The sequence below is a fragment of the Adiantum capillus-veneris genome, chromosome 24 (genome assembly GCF_014529385.1).
Source record: "Adiantum capillus-veneris isolate H3 chromosome 24, ASM1452938v2, whole genome shotgun sequence".
NCBI classification, from domain to species: Eukaryota; Viridiplantae; Streptophyta; class Polypodiopsida; order Polypodiales; family Pteridaceae; genus Adiantum; species Adiantum capillus-veneris.
In genome coordinates, this window is record NC_140954.1 from 4,796,600 (window position 1) to 4,820,322 (window position 23,723).

The following is a 23,723-nucleotide window of genomic DNA, read 5'->3' on the forward strand; positions in this document are numbered from 1 at the left end:
AGGGTGGATTTGTTATGGATGACCATAAACTCGTTAAGTCAATTCTCTATCACCTCGTTGAGGAAGTGTGCCCTCGATCACTCACAAGCTCAATAGGAAACCCGTATCGCGTAAATATACATTCAAACAAAAAAGCAAGAATGGTTTGTGCATCATTCTTTCCAGTGGCTCTAGCTTCTGTCCACTTGGTCAAATAATTTGTGACCACAATAATGTATTGTGCTTGAGTTTTATAAGCCGGTGGTTATATTGGACCAAAAAACCTATATTCCACTAAGCAAATGCTCTTGCTCCCATCATTGTCTGCAATGGCATGTTGTCCATTTGAGTCGTAATTTTTCTCTCTAACAAGAGTCACACCTTCTGAAAATTTCTTTTGTGTCTGCAAATAGAGTCTCCCACCATATGTTAGTCATCGTTATTGCTCTAGCTATGGTTTCATGAGAGAAATCATCCCCTACTAGCTGGGCGTGTGCTTGTTCCAAGATAGAAATAATTTCATCTTCATTGACACACAGTCTAAGCTGTTGGTCCTTCCCTCATTTATATAGTTGTTGGCCAATCATGGTATAATTAGTTGTTTCAATTTAGATTGCTCTCTGTCTTTGTTTGCGCATGTCTTCTAGGAATTTTCTATTTGTCAAGTACTCCACCAGATATCTACTCCACTTAGGTGCAACGGATATCTAGAATAAAGTTGCATGTGATATGGCTATTCTCTCCTTGCATTGGAAACAACTATTCACACAGGTATGAACATCTCTTTTCATAATTGGCCAGTAAACCCCTAACCACGTCGATCGTCTCAAAGGTTGGTCTTCTGCAAAATGGATTCCCACCATTATTGTATGAGCTTGAATAAAGTAGTTGGCTTGTTCTTCGGGGCTTATGCACAAAAGTAGAATCCCATCCTTGTTTTTCCGATACAGCCTTCTAGCCAACAACTGATACTAGCCGATTGTTCGATCAACCACAGTGTGATTAGAAGTCGGATATGTGAATCTACCTAAGCTATAGTCATCAAAGAGACAAGATCTTGGACCATCTCAGGATCATTTCAATAGAGAAGCATCTGGAAAATCATCGTCAACTACTTTTGGAGATTCTCGTGAGGTGATCCTAGAGAGGTGAATTGTCATTGATGTGTGGTGCCCTTCTTAACTACTATCGTAAAATCAAACTCCAACAGGATGATAAACCATCTCACAATCCTACCAGTGTCACATGGCTTGTTAACAAGATAAAGTAGGGCTTGGTGATCTACAAAGAAGACAATTATTAGCTAATAAGTAATACATGAATTTCTTTACCACATAAACCATACCAAGTCCTCTTTCTATCGTGGTGTAATTCTTTTCCGCTGTGTTCAATTGTATGCTAGCATATGAGATAGGAATATCCATTGTTCCCTCTCCCCGTTGTGCCAATATGTTACCAATAGCAAAGTTTGATGCATCCACATGTACATGGAAAATTTTATTTCAGTATGGGGTTTTCTTTCTAAAACAACTTTTCACACTCATCGGTCCATACAAACTATTTGATAAGACTTTAAATGGGTTTTGCAATGCCATTATACATGTAGATAAATCTAGGATAATAACCACAATGTCCATGAAAGACTGAACTTCCTTAATATTTACAAGTCTCGACATTTCAGCAATTATAGACACCTTCTCTATGTCGATTTCTAGAAGGGAAAGCGAGCCATGACGCATAGCTCAATTAGCTCCAACCAACCTCCATTATTTTTTGGATTATCAGAACCCACCCTAGTCACAGGGGGCCAAGGCTATTACTAGATTGAGTTTGAGGGGCTAGATATAGTGGCCAAGATACTACAAATGAGTCCTATGGCTTTGGGAGCATTGAGGGCACCATGGTTTTGAAATGTAATTGGTGGAACTTCCAAGGAGGTAGAGTTTCTAGTTTTAATTGGCTTACATCAGGAGTACCTCCCCTTAGTACCTCGAATGAGGGTTATCTAGTCAGCACCTTCATTGTGACTTTAAGGATAGTTGCATCAATTTCCACAAAGGTAGTAGGTATACCTTTGATTTACATTTTGGTTTGTGAACCCCACGCCTTTCCAAAGGGGTAGATGGGCTTCTTGAGAAGGCAAGTGTGGTTGGATTTGATATAAAGTTGAGAACTCAAGGTTTCCAATGAGTGTTTCATTTTTTGGAAGATGGCTTGCCCTTGTTAGAGACCTTGCTCAATGCGATTTTCCCAAACTTAGTCTCATCATCAATAGAGTTGATAGTAGGAAGCACACACTTTAGTGGTTATTTAGCCATGAACCTCTTCCACTCAAGGTGGTTAGGATTGGTAGCAGGCATGGGTTTAGTGAGGCCATAGGAGACCTTGGCCTAGATGTTGTAATGTTCACTTGTTCACCTGTGGATTCCTTCAAGGTACCGTTTTGATGTTTGGGTCATCACGAGCAGCATCACTATGAGGAGACTGCCTAGCACGTAGGGAAAATCTCTACCTTAGTCTCATCTCCAACCCCTTCGCCTCGTTCCCATACCCCCCTCCCAAGTCCTTATGTGTCTTCCTCTCTACCCACCTCATTTTCTCCCTCATTGTCTTTGCCATACCCTTCCTTGTTTGTGAGTGCCCTTGAGTTCTGGTCTGCCTACACAGCTTCATCTTCTTTGTTGTTGAGTAGTCTCCGTAGCCTCTTTGGTAGATGTTGGCATCCCCTACACATCACGCGGGGTGGTGGTGGTGGGGGGGGTTCTCGGACCTCCCTACCATGGGATTTGACTCCTCGAGCAATGCAAGTTTAGATATTTGTAAAGGGATTGTGAAGGAGAGAGCTTGGGATCTTGCAAGCGCATACACATAATGGAGATGGAGCCTAAAAGGTGCTTCTTATTCTTCACTACACAAAATGATGATAAGGTCTACGAAACATAAGTGGGAAATACAACCTAATCAGAAACTATGTGCTATGGTCAATTTGAAACTACTGTGAGTGAGCTAGAAAGATAAGTCTCAATAGGTAGACCAAGTCAGTGAATCTCAACTATTAGACCATTGGCAATGATCCTCATGTCCACTTCCTTGTGCCAACAAGAAATGTAGGTGAAAAGTCATCCATGCATACCATGTGGTGATCTGGATATCTACACCCTCTCAAGATCAGTCCCATCTGTTGTACTCCAAGCATAGCTTAAACTCTCCTTAGCTTCTTTGCCCTCATGGCCTTTGTGAAGATGCTCGCATCTTGCTCATCTATCCTCACGTATTGAAAAGTCTCATTTCATTGACAAGATAACGCACAGTAAGTACTCTAACTCTCGCTTGTTGCTTTGCTCAGTACACAAGCACATCGGAGAGAGAGAGAGAGAGAGAGAGAGAGAGAGAGAGAGAGAATTTCATACTATCTTGACATCCTTTGGAAGTCAAGGCTGACCTATTGGAAAAATTGAAAACATCCATAATGTATTTCACTTGAAGCTCAATGCCGTGAAGGCATAAAACAAAAGTGGAAGATATGAATTCTTTTGGGGACTCTTAGGGCTCATAGTGGCTAGGGGCTAATTACATGGAATCGATTTATCTATGAATGCAAGTAGTGATAGATGCATTACAATATAGTAGGGTCAATAATGTTGGTTTATTTTTTACATGTAGTGTAATCCATTTATCAACTATTCATACCTTTGTCACTTGAGGGGACCTTGTTTGCCTACTACTTTGTGTGTGTGTGTGTGTGTGTGTGTGTGTGTGAGTGAGAGAGAGAGAGATTCTATGTCCTCAAATTTGAAAGAAGCAACAATGATGAATTATTACCTCATGCAAGAATACATCATCTAGGGTCTTGTAAATGGAAATAGCCCTAGGTAATGTCTTCAATAGCAACCACATGCTGCCGTTGCAAAATCTTCCTTGCCCTATGCTTTGGATGGTTGTGGGTGTCACATAAAACCCATTGTCTTTACTATACTTCATATTTGTCACCTCTACAATGAGGTAAGTCAATATCACACCATAAAACAAAAATGGTATATGTACATATTATGACTACAATGCAATGAGCCCCTTTACGAAACATCACACTAAAAAATGTTTTGACTATTGGATAACATGCCACTTTACAAAAACTTTCCACAACCATAGAAATATGCATTTAGCCTACCATCCATCACTTCTCTATCTCAAATCAACCAATAGTCTCCATACATATAAGCAATGGCTTTGATACTTGCCTATTTGACAACAATCAACCAAGCGTGAAGGGCCGTAGGTATAATCCACGGTCCTCAATGCTCTTAAAGCTATTCACATCACCATGATAGAAAAGCTCACCCAACAATCCTCCCCTTGAGCTTTGTAGCACTCACACATTCACTAGACATTGGAGTGAGACAAAGCTCACCCAACAATCCTCCCCTTGAGCTTTGTAGCACTCACACAGTAGCCTTGCCTCAAACACAAAAGAGGATAGAGGTACACAATTTTGCCTCGCCTTGACACAAAGGGTGCAGGCACACAAGCCATCCTTAGAACAAAGTAGGGAATGGAACACAAGATCTCGCAAACACAAGGTGAGATCACACAAATCCTCCCCTACAACACAATTGTTGGTTGACGAATACAAGCCTTCCCTACACACACAAAGGTAAGCGTGCACATGTTTCCCAGATACAAGGTGAGACACATATGGTTCCATACAAAAATGAGGGTTTTGGAGGCGCACACATTGAGTAGGTCTTACCTGTAGCTGAAAATGCTAGGCCATTGTCTAAACTTGTACAAATTTATTTGGAGAAAAATTTAACAAATGACAAATAAAACAAACCTATGACATAGACAACAAGAAAAAACAATCTTGAGCTTTGCATATGTTGATGTACCGGCGCATCGAAGCAAACCTTTGATTTTGATGCTCAAAACCAAGCATTTTCACAATGATTGTGTCTCCCCCAAAAATTGGCGACACATGTATCTTCTTGCTTCATCCAATTCATTTGCCAAATTGACATCCGCACTCTTAAGCCTCTTGCATGCTTTTGTAGCATGTTGAAACACTGTTGTATTGGATGCATCAAGCCATGGATAAGGTTGTTTTGAAACTCTGAACGAGTGCTTGTTGACCATTGAGATCACCACCACTCTAGTATCGTTGATGTCCCTATCTCTAGGTGCACTTCCATCAAGAAACAGATTGTGGTGGCTAAGAAAGAAATTCCAAGATATACATATGAGTCTACCACCTCAACTCGTCCTTTAGCTAGGACTCTACTCTTGACCAATTTCATTGTATGAAAAATAGAACCTTGGTCTCCCTAAGTCAAAACTCATCCAAAGTATGTAGATGGAGTTGTAATTCCTTTTGTGACTTAGATGCAAGAAAAAATTCATCAACAGATAACATAATATAAACTAAAGTACCTACCAAGTCCATAACCGTAACTCTTACACAAAAAAATTACTATGATACCTTACAATTGTAAAGGCCAAGTAAAGTCGACAAGAGTGGGCACACTTGCTTCACATCAATAATGCTAGCAATGGGCCTTTGAGGGGCTCTGTCCCACAGAGTACATCCCCAAATCATCTCTGATGGCATATCACGTGTCTACAAGTGTTGGAAGAGCGTGTTGTGCAGGACTATTTCCAAGGATTTGCCAAAATCAACAAATAGTAGTGTCATCACCTCTTACTTTTGCCTCATCACTCAAAGTAGTGCAGAGTAAAGATGTGGTCTATGGTAGAGAAGGCTCATCTAAAATCGGTCTATCCTAGGGCTTGTAGGCCCTCACTCTCTATACATAAGCTCAACTCTACGTCCAACAAAGCTCCATAAAGTTTGGCCAATGTGTCTCCAATCATGTTGGTCATGTATTTGCAAGGGTCAACAATGTCCCCAAACTTGTGGATAGGCACTCGTCCACTGTGCCAATAATCCCTTTGCTATTCTATTGCTCTATTGAAGAGCAAAGTTATGAAGGGGCACAACGGTGTATATGAGGTGCTTACTCTCATACATGTGTCATCTGAGGAACAACCATGCTACATGGAACGAATAGGCTCTCCATCATCGTGGCTACAAAGAAGTGGGTGTGGTGGAGGCTGGGCTTGTCTCGGGGCAGTCCCTTATTGAAATCTCCCTATATGGCGTGCATTCAAAGGGTATTTAATATTACCGCAATATACATACTATACTTACATTGTGGACCTATTTAAACGAACCCCATCCCCCTCTAATGTATACATAAAAGCATACGTTTTGAACATTTAATAATCCTCTCCGGTTAGCTCACATGATATCATACACATTCTTAAAACTGACCGCCCCAAGGGGCTTGTATGCTCTTCGAAATCGATGGTTGTCTAGGTACTTGATAGAGTCTCTTTGCAAAGTCATGACATCATTATGGGTCCTCAATGAGATTTGGTGAAAGTCGATGCCATGCCATGACTGAATCTCAACTCATTAGTGTATACATGTCAATGGGGATATATGTTTTGGATAGAGTTCAAAGTGAGAATGTACTTTACTATCCTTCCACAACTTTATTGCTTCTCCTTCCCCTTTCCCCCTCCTCACTTGGGTGAGGCTTATATCCCCGCCCTACTTATAACTTTAAAAATGAAATTATAGAGTTCTAGTTATTCATCATCAATCCCTTGAGGCTAGAAAATAAAAAATTAACATGAGGCATGTATACATGTGTAGGATGGATGAGGGAGATGGAGCTCTAACTCTAATGGATGTGAAATTATATGTGCAAGGGAGTAAAACATGAGTTAGCTCCATTGATACCAAACTAAGAGTATAGTATGGCATGCATACACGAGCAGCCCACAATTGGATCGAAAAAAGCTTGCTTTATAATCCCTATGTTTCGTAATTTCATGTCGTAGTCAAATTTCTCGAATACTATTCTCGCGATCTGTTATCATGGTCCTTTGGGGTATCAATTTCTACTTGCAAGTGTGACCCCTCTTTGAATGTTGGTTGGTGGTGGTAGAGCATCTCTTTAAAAGAAATTTGTAAAAGATGTGATTGTTGTCGTCCAATGGTATGTGTGGGTGATTGGAGGAGCTTTGTCTTTTAATCTCTAGTAGAAACCAAGCTAGTCTCTTGAGTTCAATAACATAAACTAAGTGTACGTTGTTTTGTGAAAACTGTTGCAAATGAGCTCTGTATCTCGATGTTTCCATACATAGTGCTCCTTGCTCTCCACCCCACCTCCACATACTCTACACGTCCTCCAATCTCTTTCATGTTGTGCTACTTAATTGCTAGTTTCTTAAAGGAGACCCTTAGTTGTCCAATGGACTCTCTAACATTATGTGGCATATATATGTCCATAAATGTGTCCATATATGCGAACTTACTAGATGCCTCCCCGATTGTATGTCATGTGGTAGCTCCCTCAACGTTTGGATGAAACATATTGCCTGAAAGAGTCTTCCCTACCATGGGTGGTGTTTCCATCCCCATTCTGATAATTCCAAGTGGAACGAAGGCTTATTTCACATGATGTGGAGGAAGTCATGACCTACAATATCTCAATCTATGTTCCCCAAGAACCGTTAGTACAAATGCCCAAACTACTGCTATATAAATCATGATTGGGGTAATTGAGGTAACAAAAAAGGCACCCTTTTGTACGAGGCGGCTAGGCTTGGTGTCAACGCTCTCTAGCATCCCTTATGTAGCATATCCTCTAGTGAGCTCTATCTTAGGCTACACTTGCCATGGAGAAGCAACTGGTGGTGGCTATTTCCAAGGTATATATATAAGTCTACTATCAAAGCACAATGAGGGTGTGGCGACACGAGCAGGAGGGAGAAAGATATATGCCCTGTGATCGATAAATGTGGAAAAATGAAAAATCAACAGATCATTTATAGGACGCCCTCTAAAAGGACTCGCAAATGGCCAAACATATTGCATAATTTCATCCTCTTCTGCATGAGGAGTCCTCTTATCACTCAAAAACTGTAGGACAAGACCCCTCTTCTTGGTTCTCTCTTTACAATCCTCTTATCACTCAAAAACTGTAGGACAAAACCCCTCTTCTTGGTTCTCTCTTTACAATCCTCTTATCACTCAAAAACTGTAGGACAAAACCCCTCTTCTTGGTTCTCTCTTTACTTGCTCTCCGAGCTTCGCTAAAGGGGAGCTGCTCATTTTCCATATAGCCAAGTTTGTTGCGTAAAAGTAGAGCCTTCCATTCTACTTCAGAAGTGGAGTCCGTCTTCTTGGGGATGACAGTGGTACAAATATTGAGGAGGCGAGATTATCCATCTGCTCTTCCTTTAAGGTGTAGTACACAATTTGAAATTCCTCTTTGCGAGTCTTCTCAAACCTCTTGGCAGAGGTTGTTCACCACCTCCATGCTTCCAACGATCACCTTAGTGGTCAATGGTGCTTGTGTCCACGTCAAGGATTTCTCCTTTCCTGACAATCAGCTGCTGAACTCAGCTGTCCCCATTCCCTTATTTTACAGTCTGATACGATGCACAAGCGGCATCCCTTCAAAAGAATAGAACTCAATGAATCATGTGTCACAAATTCATTACCTTTGATGCAACTAGAGGCTTACTAGTAGCACCCTGTACAAAGAGCATATCAATCTAAGATATTCACAAACAGATAAAGCATGCTGAATATTGCGGCATAATGAACCACAACCATGTAACTGGTCTCCTAGGGGAAGGAAAACTTGACATATTTTATCACTGTAGCCCTGTGAGTGCACTCTCTTCCTGTGTTGTTATTCAAAGCACCATGGCAAACACCATAATCTCCGCAACCAAATTAGGAAAGTTTGATAGAAGCTTAATGCCTCCGTGGTCGTGGAAGGCTTTGGTGGTCTTCTCACCCAATGTCTGTAAAATGCATCCACAGCAACTTCAACTCCATCTTCTTCCTGCATTTGCATTGCTAGCTCCAGAGCTCTTCGCTTTACCTGTAAAAACTCTCAACTAGCGTGAGTTTGAAGACAGTAATCGGCCACAAAACGAAAGAGATGATGAAAGGTTAGGTTTCAGGCGTAAATGAAGACCTCTGGATCCTGCATGAAGTTGATAGCTTGCACAAGTCTCTCCAACGAGAATAGCCTCACAGGGATAGGCAGTGGGCCCACACCTTTTGAACAAACTCTCTCGCCCCAAAATGGCTGATCCCCAAAAAAAGGGATAACAGTAGTGGGACACTGCTCGAGCTCCACAAGAAAATCGAATCGGGAATTAAGTACTGCCATAACAGCTTGTATGGTAGAAAACCAACAATATTGATCCAGACACCAAATCAAGTATTACCCCAGCTTTAAGTCCTGCAGCTGTTGTCCCTGCACCACCATGATGGACCTTCACCACGTATCACATAGAAATGTTAAATACGTTAAACATGGCATGTTCATAAGTTATTCTTCTCAGTCATCTGCTCAATGTAACCTATGGCTTATGTGAGGTTAGTAACAACACAGTCTGTAAACTCAATCATTCACGTGGCTCTACACTTTCTTTAGTGATAAAGCTAGGTTTCAAGCTGGAAACTTGTTGAACAAGAGATCTTTGAGAGTATTTGATTTCAACTTGGAAATAGTAAAGACGAACCACAAGATTCTACCACGAGGTATGCCCTGCAGAATTGTATATGCCACCACCACCACTCAGTCTTAAGAACAGAAAGGTTCAAAAAATAGTTTGTGGTCACAAGGGTCCCATTAATCACAGCAGAAACTGCTCTATGAAAGCATGAATGATGAGTAACAATTTGTCAAACCTTATCCAAGTCTTTTTCACCATTGAATGTCTTCACAATTTTTGCACAACCACAAAGTTCTCTCCTAATCCATGTCTACCCCTGCTGCAAGATGATTCATCACCATCATGCTTTCGTTAGACACGTTCATAGGTAAAAAGCTATTCCTTTCCTCTCAATGTACGGTCCATCCTCCATTGGCTAGATCATAAATTAGAATCCAGTACCTTCTTATAATGTAATCTCATACATCGAAGTTGATTTATAATATCAGCATCCACGTTCTCAAGTCAGGCTGCACGTCAGTGTGTTGATGGCCAATGGGAAGGAAGAAGTCAAAAGGAGTGACATGTTTCACATTAGGGTGTTGATGGCCAATGGAAAGAAAGAGTTAAAAATGACAATAAATGAAGGCAAGAAAGAAATTTGGTAATATTCAACACACATTCATACATACCACAGCAGCACATTGAGGAAACAACCAATCGTGTGGACAGTTCTCCAAAAGAAATATGGAGTCTGGAGTCTCTTCTACTGCATTAAAAGGATGTATCAAACTTCTTGTTCATCGCCGAAGCCTTATCAAATACCCACATAAAGTAGACTTTTAAAGTGCGCCACTAGTTCAGAAATACTTACAGTTTCCCAATCCACCCCAACCCTTATCAATAATGCCCCTCTGTTTCGTCTCTCGCAATGCCTGGACAATAATTTCGGTCATCTTGCCTGGATTCTCAACTGGCTGCATTTTACAAAAGGGATCAGTCCAATCAGTTTTCCAATGTACTCACTCATTTTCAGACCTCCCAATTTACAGGCAGAACCCTACAGAACAAATGTAGATCTCAAAACACTATCCCTGAGACAAGGTTGAAAACCGACTTACGAGACTACCAAATCCCACATAAATAGGTTTCTCTCCGGTAGCAAGCCACTTGACAAGAGCATCTGGTGGCTCATAATTGTTTGCAAGACTTAGGAAGCAAAACCCAACTACATCCACCCGCTGTCCCCAGTCTGCAGTATAAGACATTGTTAGCCAGCTACGCCAATTAAAAAAGTTCTATTTTGAACCATTTTTCAGCCCATGTCGCATACTTGAATGACTCTTATACAAAACATGATGGGAGCTTCCATCATGATTCATCCTGAATGATTCTATGTTCCATACGTAAGAACCCTACAAAACGAAGTGATGTGAGTGCAGAAAATTCCACCATAATTCATCATGACTGATTCTATCTTGCATACATAAAGAGCCTTACAAAATTACAAATGAGTACACTCGTGTCTGTCTTTGGGGAATTTGATTATCAGCCTACACTACACTACCTACAAACGGTCAATTAAATCTGAGTTTACAGTCTGGAAGAAAGAAAACACAATGTTGTAAAAGAAATCTGAAGTTGCTGAAATTGAAATGGAACTGATTTATAGAGGAAACGTTTAATCTGGATATTACAATGTTGAGTGTCAAAGATGAGTTGATACCAAAACAACTAAAAGAACTCTTGAACCGAACTCTAACATGACATTGATACTATGTTTACCACACCACTCGATTAAACCTGATGTTATTGATCAACAACACTAAATTACGAACTAACAACTACGACTAAGAATATCATTCTTCTTGTAGAAAGTCTAGACAGAAGCTACCACATTCCTGGTCGATGTATGAATGCCCAAGACTAGATCAGCTAACTAGAAGAATTTAAGAGGAGAACAAACTCACTTATAAAGGCAAGCTCAAGGTGGTCATCTACAGGACAACATTACCATCAGTCCACCATTAACAGCATCAATACCGAGTCAAAAGTTTCTTAGATACTCTAGCTGTAAAGGGTCAACTAAGCCATAATAATCAAGCACTTGAAAACAAGGAGAACTCCATAATTGTAAGTTAGAAGATTACATGGCACTCAAGATAGATTGCAAAACAAATAACTAATCAGTAAGTGGCTTTAAAGTTCCCCCATCCTGTATTTGAACTTTCATTCCAGCTGTGCAAATGATAAACATAAACTTGTTCAGCAATGTGCAAAAAATGTACTCAGATCTTCTTTTGAGAGAACTTTTATCAACAAGCAATGAAATGATAAACAAAGCCAAAGAAAGCTGCAGATTAGCTGAAACATAGGACTAAATTTGATAGATAATAGTCATGCTTAACAGGAGAGTAAACCTTTCGGCTTTGGAACCAAATGTGGGCTCCACATGTAACCAGTTGGCAGATGTGAGATGGAGCCTTGATTCCAGTTGAAATAATTCATGGGATTCAGCTTCAACTCTTTGACCCTGAATTCGTTAATAAGGCCCCTCATACCCCACCACATAAGCGAGTCACCCACATGATATGACATCTACAAAGACTTATCCTTAGTGAGTTCAGATATCAAAAGGCCCTTTTATTTAATCTTACATAATCCAAGAAAGATGTATACATTACCCTGTAGCCAGCCTGCTGCTTGACTCGGGCTAGTGGGTGTGGAAATTCATTGGTTGGCCTAAACAAGCCACATATATGAGTAAGGAGCCAAGAGTTTCCCCATAGGGCAGGAGACTTTAACAGGCCAATAAATGAAAAGGGGTATTCAGCAGGTAAATTACTGAGTAAAAGCTGAAATGTCAAGGCAGCTTACGTCCAAGGCATAGTGAAGAATATGTGCAATGGAACATCCAGATACTCTGCCACATGGACATGTCCTACAAACCAACCAATCACAAGTCAACGATCACTTGATGAGTTAAAACTTAAACCAAAATGTATCATATACTTGATTGCTATACGTTGCTTGAATGATCACCTTGTCTTACACAACTTATCAAATCTATTTACAGAACACTACTCCACACAAGTAACAAATTCATCAACCCAGCTCCTTTTTACTTATATAAAACTGATCCACGGTCACAAATTCATCAGGTCAGCCACTCAGCTGCTGTTTACATCCAATCAGAGTTCACCACTCACTACTAACAACCATTAGAAGAACTATCCGCCAGAAATTATTAAAAGCTAACTTTCTCTTGCACTCCAACTGCAATACTGCTATCTACCGAAACTGCACCTCTTTCTACTTATTCCACACATTAAAGTCGAATCCTCTGCTATAGTCTCCGTCGATGTTGTGAAGCTCCTCCTGAGTCATGGGTGTCTGATCTTCCTAGAACCAATGCTCGGTCAATGAGAGTACCACGGGTGTCAGTATGAGCTGAGTTTTGCAGTGGTGGCTGCTCCTCTATTTGTCCAGTGTCTAGTGTGAAGAAATCCCGCAAGGAACTCGTGATGCGCTCACAACAGTATCTAGTCATCTCATTCATATGGGAATCTTGATGCACTAGAATCATCATCATTCATTCAAATTTTAAACAAAATTCATCATTTTTATCTTGAATCGACGGATTCATTCCTGAGCTGCCATTACTCTTGATTGCTTTCAGATGCAGATTCCTTGCCATGTCATCCTCGATTTCACCTACAAAATAGGCGAATTTCAACCAAATGGTTCACCTCATTGCAAAAGAGTCGAGGTCCAGTTCCATGTTTCGAAATGCTTTCATATGCATCTTCCTCGCTCCTACTAGTTATCTGAACACAAACAACAAGATATCAGTATCCCTTTCAGTTTCCTTTCCAAAATCTATTCTGGAGCGAGTATCTCCTCGCCTTGTAATATCTCCTCTGAGAGGTGTTATGTCACCAGCGTGTGACTACTATCTATCCTTTTTGTTGATTTCTTTCTTATTATCTATTTACTATCACTTTTTGGAAACACCCCTCGGGAAATCTAACTGCATAGCTAGTGTGGAACTGTCCAGAGGGAGTCCAGGCCTGAGGGCAAGAGAGCACTAAAGTTGGACAAGGACTATGGTTAGCCAAGTGGGGTCATTGACTAGCCAAAGTGGAATCCTTTGCTACAGAGGCTACATTTCAGTTCTGGATGTGGCCGCAGTGTACAAAGAGGGTCGGATGACCTAGAAAGATACAATGGCAGCATCTCCTAAAATTTAGGGAACTGCTATTTTGGGACCTGAAAATGTGTTGACGTCATTACCTCCGGAATGACAAGGGGAACATTTTCTTACTCTGCCGTGAAGTCAACTGGCCAACCGGTTGGGATACTTTTAGACGGCAACCCCGAAACGGGAAAATGCTTGTAAATGTGCCAAGTGGCACCTTCTGGTGCACTTGCCTCATGCAACAAGAAGTGGCGCTGAATTTAGGAGGGGGAGAGCCTCATTTTCAGATTTGTCACAGGTTAAGAGCTATGGAGTGCTTGCTTTCCCTCTTATGCACAGTGCGGTGCCAGGAGTGATGCCCTGCACGCTACGCACTGCCCTCTCTCTCCCCTTTGGCAGTATGTTATGCCCCTCTAGCGGGCTCTTCATTTGACCAATGTACAGTTGTGTGGGTTCATGCGCGATTGCCGAGGCAAGAGCCTCTAGCACAGGTACTAGATTAGCTAGCGGCTAATTCCCCCGCAGGTACAGGTGAATTCGGAGAGGTTTCACGCCAGAAATCTCGTCCGATTCAAAGAGCAAGTAGCCCTACAGGTGCGGGAGCTCGAGGACTTGCTTCGGATGCGACCGGCACGCGAAACAGAGCCCGAAACAGTGAATTACAGCCTGTTGTGTATTTTTGCAGGTTTAGGGTTTTGGCCCTAAACGGACCCTAATACCCCCAGGAGGTTCGGGGACGCAAGGGAACCGCTGTACAGGTGATCTGGCGCATTTTCAGGGCTGAAAACAGAGAATTCAACGTGCTGCAGATTCTCGCCAGGTTTTGCAAAGTGCCAGTATGCGTCAGGAAAGTCATTTAATGCGTGGGAATACTGACCGTAAAGGGTTCTAGTACAGTTATGCTGCCGAAATCAGGCCAGAACAGTCAAAATTCAGCCAAGGTTGTGCGGGGCAGCTTGGAAAGAACCACAACGTTTATTCCCTCTTTTAAACAATAAAGAAATACCGAAAGGGGCGCCTAAGTTAGGGGCCAATCTGGTGTCGGTCTTCTCATACAGGTGCATTCTAGCATCTGTATCCCATTCCCCTCTCTTGTGTCACTATAGCGCAGGTATAATAGACGACTAATAATGGGTGAAAGCTAAATCAAGGTTTGAAGTAAAGTCTACCGCCCTTTTTGGATTGAACAGGCCGGTTTTATGGTTCCATCGACGGGATTAAATCACTTTTTCCCATAGAAGTGAGCCTTGGTCAGATTGGGCTTGAAGACACAGGGGATCATAGACCAGACACAGGGAATTGCAATTATGGCTAACAAACCAGATGATGTGACTGAAGAGGTTTCCTCTTCACAGGGTCAACACACATGAAGTGGGTGAGTCCTCAAGACCACCACAGACAGATGACGATATATTCAGGACCCAGTTGGCTACTGCTGTGGCTATGTTCACACAAGTAATGCAGAACCCGAGGTTTTTAGCCTTTCTGCAACCTCCTGTTCCGTCTCAGCAAGTTGGGTCACTGGATCATATTCAAAAGCCTGTTAAGGCTCGAGCACAGGTGATTCATACCGCACAGTCAATGGAAACACCTGTACACTTGACGGAGAACATGCAGTCTCCACAACTTGTGCCTAAGATGCAAGAACAGGTGGCTGAGATGCCAGTCTTTCAAGCTGTACCAGTTCAGCCCGCCACCTTTCAGCAGCCTATAGCTGGTTCTAATGGGCAGGGAAGCAACCTACAGGCTATGCAACAGGTCTTCCCACCACCTTCAGTACACCCTGGCTATTTTGGAGGTGGATCGGTATTCCAGAGCATGGTTGGTCATGCACCTGGAAATCAGTTTTACACGCCAGGAACAGTGTTCGGGAGTGCTCAAACGATGATGCCTAACCCCATGTACAGTGTCATGGGTATGCTACCAAGGTTTCAGAGCACTCAGGGCCAATTTGGGATGCCACAAGCAAATTTTGGTATGGCTGGAATTACAAATCAGCAGCCAAATATGGCATTTCCAAGTCAAGTTAATAGCGGCCAAGGAACACAGATGAACCCTAATAGTGTTCCCATGTTTCAGTCACTTCCATATGACAATTTAACGCCGCTGGAGAGGCCAACTCCGTACAAAGAAGGTGGCAAAGGTGTGTCTTTCACGACCTTTACAGGGTTTGATGACAGGAAGAAGGCTCTCTCATTCCTCCAGCAGTTTGACAAGGCCTATGCAAGGGGAAACTTTACAGAGGCTTCAAAGGTCCGCAAGGCAGCTACTTTCTTGACAGGGAATGCGGGACAATGGTGGACAACTTTATTGCTTCAAGGGCAAGCTCCGTCCACATGGATTTACTTCAAGCAGATTTTTGCAGCAGCATGGTTATCTGATGACTTTGAAGCAGATGTCATGACAGAATGGCACCAACTAAATGCTGCCACTTGCAGAAATCTGGATGATTACAATCGGAAGTTTTGGAAAGCTCTACTCCAATAACTTCCTATAGGTTTGTGCCATTGACAGAACAGATTGAAAAATACTGTTGTGGCCTACCCAAAGCATTGAGAAAATACTGCACAAAGACAAAAGTCACTACTTTGACGCAGCTCATCGAGGTAGCAAACACTAGGAATGGTTTGCTCAAGGGAGAAGATTGTGAATTTAACACTGGCGTCAAGGCACGATCAGGCAAGAAAAATTCAGCCAAAAAGCACGTTCCCATTGAGGCTCCTAAAGGGACTCAGGAGTCAGCCAACGCAGGGAAAGACAAAGCTACAGCTGAATCAGAAAATGGACCAGCAAAGAAATGGAAAAGACATTTTCCTCGCAAGTCAGAAGAGCAAAAGAAGGTCCTGAGGACAGAGAACAAATGCTTTATATGTGAGCAGCCTAGCCACATTGCTTACAATTGTCCTACAAAGAAAAGGCCAGCTGATTCTGATGACAAAGAAGACAAGAAAGGAAAGAAGCCCATGGCTGGTCTAGTGCCAGATATGGTGGGCGACAAGCCAAATTCAGATGCAAGTGAGCTATGCAGAGCATGGGGAAAGGTCAGGGATCAAACAGTGCTTATCTTCTTTGATCCAGGTGCCAAAGCCAACTTCATATCCCCAGAATTGGCTTCAAAGTTGGGAATCAGACCTGAAGAGATGGGGTATACAGCAGAGGAAGGTTTGGCATGTCCTGGCCATACAGAGGCTGTGACACCCATCATTGGAAAGTTGCGTCTACATATCCGGTCCTATGTAGATGCTGAAGAATTTTACATCATGCCACTGGACGGATGTGATGTGTTGTTAGGTATTCCTTGGTTGTTTCGTGTACAGGGAATCATGGATGCCTACAACAAAAAGATCACTGTACAGAGCAGGGGAAAGACTCATATTCTGGATGTAAAGCTTAAAGGGGAGTCTATTCCCACTGTATCAGCTTCTGCTATTACTTCTGTAATGAAAAAGCATCTTTCTACGTACTTGGTTTTTGCACGTGAAGTGTCAGATTGTGATGAATCAGATTTATCTGTGCTAGATAAAGAAAGGTCAATGTTTTTACAACAGTATAGTGACTGTTTTTCCGATTCATTACCGTCTCAATTACCGCCAGAGAGACCCGAGGACCATGCCATAGATTTGGTGCCAGGCAGTAGCCCACCAAATAAGCCTCCATAAAGGGTTAGTACGGCTCAGCAGAAAGAGATAATGGGCCAAGTACAGGAGCTGTTAGAAAAGGGGCTGATTCAGCCCAGTTCATCTCCATTCTGCTCTCCAGTGTTGTTGGTGCAGAAAAAGGATGGCTCATGGCGTATGTGCATCGACTACCGTGCACTGAACAAGAATACCATCAAGAATAGGTTCCCTATACCTAGAATTGATGATATTATGGACAAATTAGAAGGAGCAGCTATGTTTAGCAGGATAGATCTAAAGAGTGGGTACCATCAGATCCGCATTAGATCAGAGGATGTGCACAAGACTGCTTTTAGAACAACGTTTGGCCTTTACGAATTTTTAGTGATGCCCTTTGGTCTCACAAATGCTCCTGCTACGTTCAATAGGATGATGGACAAAATTTTCCGTCCACACCAGCAGTTTGTTGGTACATTCTTTGATGACATGATAGTCTACTCAAAGAATGAAGAGGAGCATAGGCATCACTTGGCCATTGTATTCGAAGAGCTACGCAGTCACAGGTTGCTCATCAATGCAAAGAAAAGTGAATTTTTTCTGGAAGAGATCCACTTTCTGGGACACATTGTCTCAAAGGATGGTGTCAGAATGGATCCTGCAAAAGTTGAAGCGATCAAGTCATGGTCAGATTTGAAGACGGTGCATGATGTCCGAAGCTTCTTAGGACTATGCTCCTATTACAGAAGGTTTATCTGAAATTTCGCTGAGATTGCTTCACCTTTACATGCTCTTCAAAAGAAGGCAGTCACCTTTAGATGGACACAGAAAGAGATTTCAGCTTTTAATCTCTTAAAGGAAAAGATGACTTCAGATCCAGTCATTGTGTTGCCAGATCTTAGGAAGTCATTTGTGGTCCAGTGTGATGCCTGCGGTAGTAGCATTGGTGCAGTGCTAATGCAAGATGGCAGGGTAGTAGCCTATGAGAGCAGAATTTTGCAAGGGCCAGAGATGACCATGCAGGTCTATGAGAAAGAGTTACTGGCTGTGATTCATGCACTCTTAAGTTGGAAACACTACTTGCTAGGTGCAGACTTTGTTGTCCAAACGGACCATCAGACCTTGCGATACTTCTTGACACAGACAAAGTTATCTGAGAAGCATATGCGATGGGCAAATATCTTGTCCATGTTCCATTTTCAGATTGTGCATGTGGAAGGCAAGAAGAACGTTGTGGCTGATGCCTTGTCTAGGAAGCCACAAATTTCAGCTGTGTCAATTCCTTAGCAGCTAATGCAAGGACAACGTCATGAACACTATCTTCTTAAAGACGGGTTCATGATGATGCATGGCAGATTGTGTGTCACAAAGCCATTGCGACGCAAAGTTATGGAAGAGAGTCATGTCCCACCGTATGCAGGGCATCGTGGTATCGACGCTACAGTTAAAGCGGTTGAGACATTCTTCTATTGGCCTACATTGAGAAGGGATGTGGATGCCTTTGTGCGAGAATGCCTAATATGCCAAAAGGTCAAGTTTGACAAGCAAAAGGCACCAGGATTATTGCAACCACTACCTATTCCAGATAAACCATGGGAAAGTATTGCTATGGATTTTATCTTTGATCTTCCGAGAACGCAGACAGGAAACGATGGTATTTGGACCATTATTTGCAGATTCAGCAAACAGGCTCATTTTATTCCTGTCAGGAAGAAGATAAAGCCAGATCAGATGGCACGCTTGTTTATGAGCAATATTTTCAAGTATCATGGCATGCCACAATCGATTGTTAGCGACCGTGATCCACGCATGACAAGTTTGTTTTGGAGAGGCTTGTTTGAGAATATGGGCACCACGCTCAAATTCTCTTCGTCATTTCATCCTCAAACAGATGGGCAGTCAGAAGAGGCAAATTCTACTGTCCTAGATCTGCTGAAGTGCTATGTGTCAGAGCATAAAGGAAAGTGGGAGCAGTATTTGCCATTAGTGGAGTATGCATACAATAATACAGTGCATTCATCAACTGGCAAGGCACCCTTTGAGATAGTTGAAGGTGGCAAGAAAGTTCCTCCCATACTGCATACAAAGGACAAGATATTTGAAGCAGATAAGTATGTTCAGGACATGGATGAAATGTACAAGAAGGTCAAAATGGCCTTAGAAAGGACTCACACAAAGCAAAAGAAAGCAGCTGATCGTCACCGTCGTGAAGTGGTATATTCACTTGGTGATTGGGTGCTTTTACGCTTTGAAAAGGCAAGGTTAAAGAAGATGAAGGGCAAGGAAAGACTGTTTCCAAAGCTCAGCATGCGTTACTATGGGCCTTTTCAAGTGTGCGACATAATCAGTGATGTTGCATATAGGCTGAAATTGCCTGACAGTTGGAAGATTCACAATGCGTTTCATGTGAGTCTTCTCAAACCCTATGTGGGTGATGTGCCAGAAGATATGCCAGCTGAAGATCAGCCGGAAGTCGAGGAACTTGACGAGATCTTGGTCCCTGAACAGATTTTGGCACACAAAGAAAGGAAAGTGAAAGGCAAGGTTGCTAGGCGTTACTTGGTAAAGTTCAGAAACTATCCACCAATGGATGCTAAGTGGATGGAAGAAGGTGAACTTGCAGAATCACCAACTGTGTTATCACTTTACCTGGAAGCATTCGATTTGCAACCTACCTTGACCCCTTGAGTTTCAAAGCTAAATGGATTGTCAGTGTGACAATGGCTTCTGAAACAAATGATGTACATGGTATTTAAAGTGAGCTCAAATCAAATACCTGTTACATGAATGTTAGAGCTGTACAGATTGTCAGTTTGGCAATTGCTCTTATGGAATGTCCAAAAGTTTGGTTAGTGCTATAGAAGTGAGTATTTCTTGTCAGTTTGTCGAGGATACAGTGATTGCTTCTATTGAAGAGTACATGTGTAACTGCATTCTTAAACTGTCGGTTTGGGTATGCTATAAAGTGTTACGGGATCCAACGTGTACTATAAGACAGTGGCAAAATGTGCAACTACCATTTTGTCATTGGAAAGTCAGTGACTCAAAGCAATGGCAGAGTGCGAAGCTATCACTATGTCATTGGGACAGGGTTCACACGCAGGCAATAAATGAGTCGACGAGGTGTTGAATACACCAGGGTTGACAATGAGCATGTATGTGTCGTATATGTGTCGACAGGTGTTGAATACATCAGTGTTGACAGTAAGTATGTACGACATAGCTACAAACGAGGACGTTTGAGATTTCAAGAGGGGGGTATGTCACCAGCGTGTGACTACTATCTATCCTTTTTGTTGATTTCTTTCTTATTATCTATTTACTTTCACTTTTTGGAAACACCCCTCGGGAAATCTAACTGCCCTGCATTGCATAGCTAGTGTGGAACTGTCCAGAGGGAGTCCAGGCCTGAGGGCAAGAGAGCACTAAGGTTGGACAAGGACTATGGTTAGCCAAGTGGGGTCATTGACTAGCCAAAGTGGAATCCTTTGCTACAGAGGCTACATTTCAGTTCTGGATGTGGCCGCAGTGTACAAAGAGGGTCGGATGACCTAAAAAGATACAATGGCAGCATCTCCTAAAATTTAGGGAACTGCTATTTTGGGACCTGAAAATGTGTTGACGTCATTACCTCCGGAATGATAAGGGGACATTTTCTTACTCTGCCGTGAAGTCAACTGGGCAAGACGGCAACCCCGAAACGGGAAAATGCTTGTAAATGTGCCAAGTGGCACCTTCTGGTGCACTTGCCTCATGCAACAAGAAGTGGCGCTGAATTTAGGAGGGGGAGAGCCTCATTTTCAGATTTGTCACAGGTTAAGAGCTATGGAGTGCTTGCTTTCCCTCTTATGCACAGTGCGGTGCCAGGAGTGATGCCCTGCACGCTACGCACTGCCCTCTCTCTCCCCTTTGGCAGTATGTTATGCCCCTCTAGTGGGCTCTTCATTTGACCAATGTACAGTTGTGTGGGTTCATGCGCGATTGCCGAGGCAAGAGCCTCTTGCACAAGTACTCGTTTAGCTAGCGGCTAATTCCCCCGCAGGTACAGGTGAATTCGGAGAGGTTTCACGCCAGAAATCTCGTCCGATTCAAAGGGCAAGTAGCCCTACAGGTGCGGGAGCTCGAGCACTTGCTACGGATGCGACCGGCACGCGAAACAGAGCCCGAAACAGTGAATTACAGCCTGCTGTGTATTTTTGCAGGTTTAGGGTTTTGGCCCTAAACGGACCCTAATACCCTCAGGAGGTTCGGGGACGGAAGGGGACCGCTATACAGGTGATCTGGCGCATTTTCAGGGCTGAAAACAGAGAATTCAGCGTGCTGCAGATTCTCGCCAGGTTTTGCAAAGTGCCCGTATGCGTCGGGAAAGTCATTTAATGCGTGGGAATACTGACCGTGAAGGGTTCTAGTACAGTTATGCTGCCGAAATCAGGCCAGAACAGTCAAAATTCAGCCAAGGTTGTGCGGGGCAGCTTGGAAAGAACCACAACGTTTATTCCCTCTTTTAAACAATAAAGAAATACCGAAAGGGGCGCCTAAGTTAGGGGCCAATCTGGTGTCGGTCTTCTCATACAGGTGCATTCTAGCATCTGTATCCCATTCCCCTCTCTTGTGTCACTATAGCGCAGGTATAATAGACGACTAATGATGGGTGAAAGCTAAATCAAGGTTTGAAGTAAAGTCTACCGCCCTTTTTGGATTGAACAGGCCGGTTTTATGTTATCTCTTTCAGATTCTCCACGAGAACCCAGGTGTAATCTGGGACTCTTTATGGCTTATGCCCTATAAGATAGTGCGATGAAGACGGGAGCGCGCCCGATGCGCGATGAATTAAGGGTGGAAGTGGCTAATAAGTCCAGGATCGGGACACGATGATTCTTTAATAAGAGTTTCCAAAGTGCCCAAGTGCCCTGTCTACCCTTTGATAGAACCGGTGTGCTTTGAGAAAAAGCACACGCCTGATGCTTTGTTACCATTGTCACAGACGTGGACACCAAAAATCGGGAATCCGACACGACACACGAGAGAATCACGTAAAATACTTCACAACTTTAATAATTGAGTCGACACGGCCCGGCGTAGTTCTGTGCCCAAAGGTATTGGCCCCAAACTCTGGCGCCCCTTTCGGTATTTATTTATATATTAATGTTTGTGGAAAGTACAACTCCCAAGGGGTCCTCCGCTCTCAGACTCTGCGTCCAGATGCTTTGCAGAGTGAGGCCCCAAGGGTCTTATTTATTCTTACAAGGGTTGCCCCAAAAGCAGAGCCCCAAAAGCAGTTAAACTCAAAAGCAATTTGTTCCAAAAGAAACTTGTTCCAAAAACTACCAAAAAAGCAGCCAACATAATTTACGAAAATCCGTAGAGTCTGCCACGTCATCAGCTGTCAGTGTAGTTTGCGAAAATCCATGCAGTCTGCCATGTCAACAGTCAACGCAAAATTCGCGACTCCGTACAGCCTATCCTCTCGTCCTGCCCAGGTGGTCAGCCACGTCATCGGTTTGTGACAGCTAGAAAGTCATATCCCACCGTATGTAGGGCATCGTGTGTCACAAGACGGGGAATTCCACCCCAGAGAGTATTGGCCCCAAACCTTGGCGCCCCTTTTGGTATTTCTTTATATTGCATCAACACAGTACAAGCCGATACTCCAGACTCTGCACCTTCTCCAGGAAGCATGCCCCAAAGAATGAGCCCTAGCCTCATATTTAAAGGCCCTTGGCCTGAAAATCAGTTACAATGAAAAGCTTTGAACTCAAAAGCAACTGGTCCAAAAAGCAATGCCCAAAAGCTGCCAGCGCAATTTATGGAAATCCGTACAGCCTGCCACGTCAACATGTCAGCGCAAAACGCGGAAATCGTACAGCCTACCACGTTGGCACTGTCAGTGTAATTTCCGAAAACTGCCATGTCATCAACTGCTACGCATGTGTGCAGGTCCTGCTTTATTTTTTCCTTTATGTCACTTGGGGCCCCATCGGAGGGGGTCCCCATAAGTTGGTAGGACTTCTTCCTTTGTTACTTGTTCTTCTTAGGGTTTAGGCCCCTCGGCCGACATCTGCAAGTTGGCTCCATTCTTCAGGGCTTTGACACGTCAGCAATTTGTGACATCGTGGTATAGATACAACAGTGAAAGCGGTGGAGACATTCTTTCATTGGCCTGCTTTAAGGAGAGATTGAAATGCCTTTGTGCAAGCATGCATGATTTGCCAGAAGGTCAAGTTTGACAGGCAAAAGGCACCAAGGTTGCTACAACAATTGCCTATTCCAGATAAGCCATGGGAAAGTATTGCTATGGATTTTATCTTTGATCTTCAAAGAACACCGACAGGAAATGATGGTATATAGAACATAATTTGTAGGTTCAGCAAACAGGCCCATTTTATTCCTGTTAGGAAGAAGATAAAATCCAA

The 23,723-nt window shown here is 42.8% G+C and overlaps 1 protein-coding gene across 27 annotated transcripts in view; it reads right to left on the reverse strand.

Moving 5' to 3' along the window:
• Positions 1-7,846: 7,846 nt before the first annotated feature.
• The window catches only part of LOC147425868 (sterol 3-beta-glucosyltransferase UGT80A2-like), a 109,028-nt gene continuing 93,151 nt past the window's right edge, over positions 7,847-23,723 (reverse strand). For 13 of the 27 annotated variants that reach the window (XM_086497819.1, XM_086497821.1, XM_086497820.1 and 10 more), the window contains 9 exons: positions 12,376-12,439; positions 12,183-12,240; positions 11,919-12,096; positions 10,620-10,750; positions 10,373-10,475; positions 10,191-10,267; positions 9,289-9,336; positions 9,033-9,182; positions 7,847-8,936 (listed from right to left, as the gene is read on the reverse strand). In XM_086497819.1, coding sequence (XP_086353945.1) covers positions 8,742-8,936; positions 9,033-9,182; positions 9,289-9,336; positions 10,191-10,267; positions 10,373-10,475; positions 10,620-10,750; positions 11,919-12,096; positions 12,183-12,240; positions 12,376-12,439 — 1,004 coding nt within the window. In that variant the 3' untranslated portion in view covers positions 7,847-8,741. Of the gene's footprint in view, positions 8,937-9,032; positions 10,029-10,190; positions 10,268-10,372; positions 10,476-10,619; positions 10,751-11,918; positions 12,097-12,182; positions 12,241-12,375; positions 12,440-23,723 lie in introns of those variants that run through there. The other 14 variants (XR_015186095.1, XR_015186093.1, XR_015186086.1 and 11 more) reach the window with 14 other exon arrangements.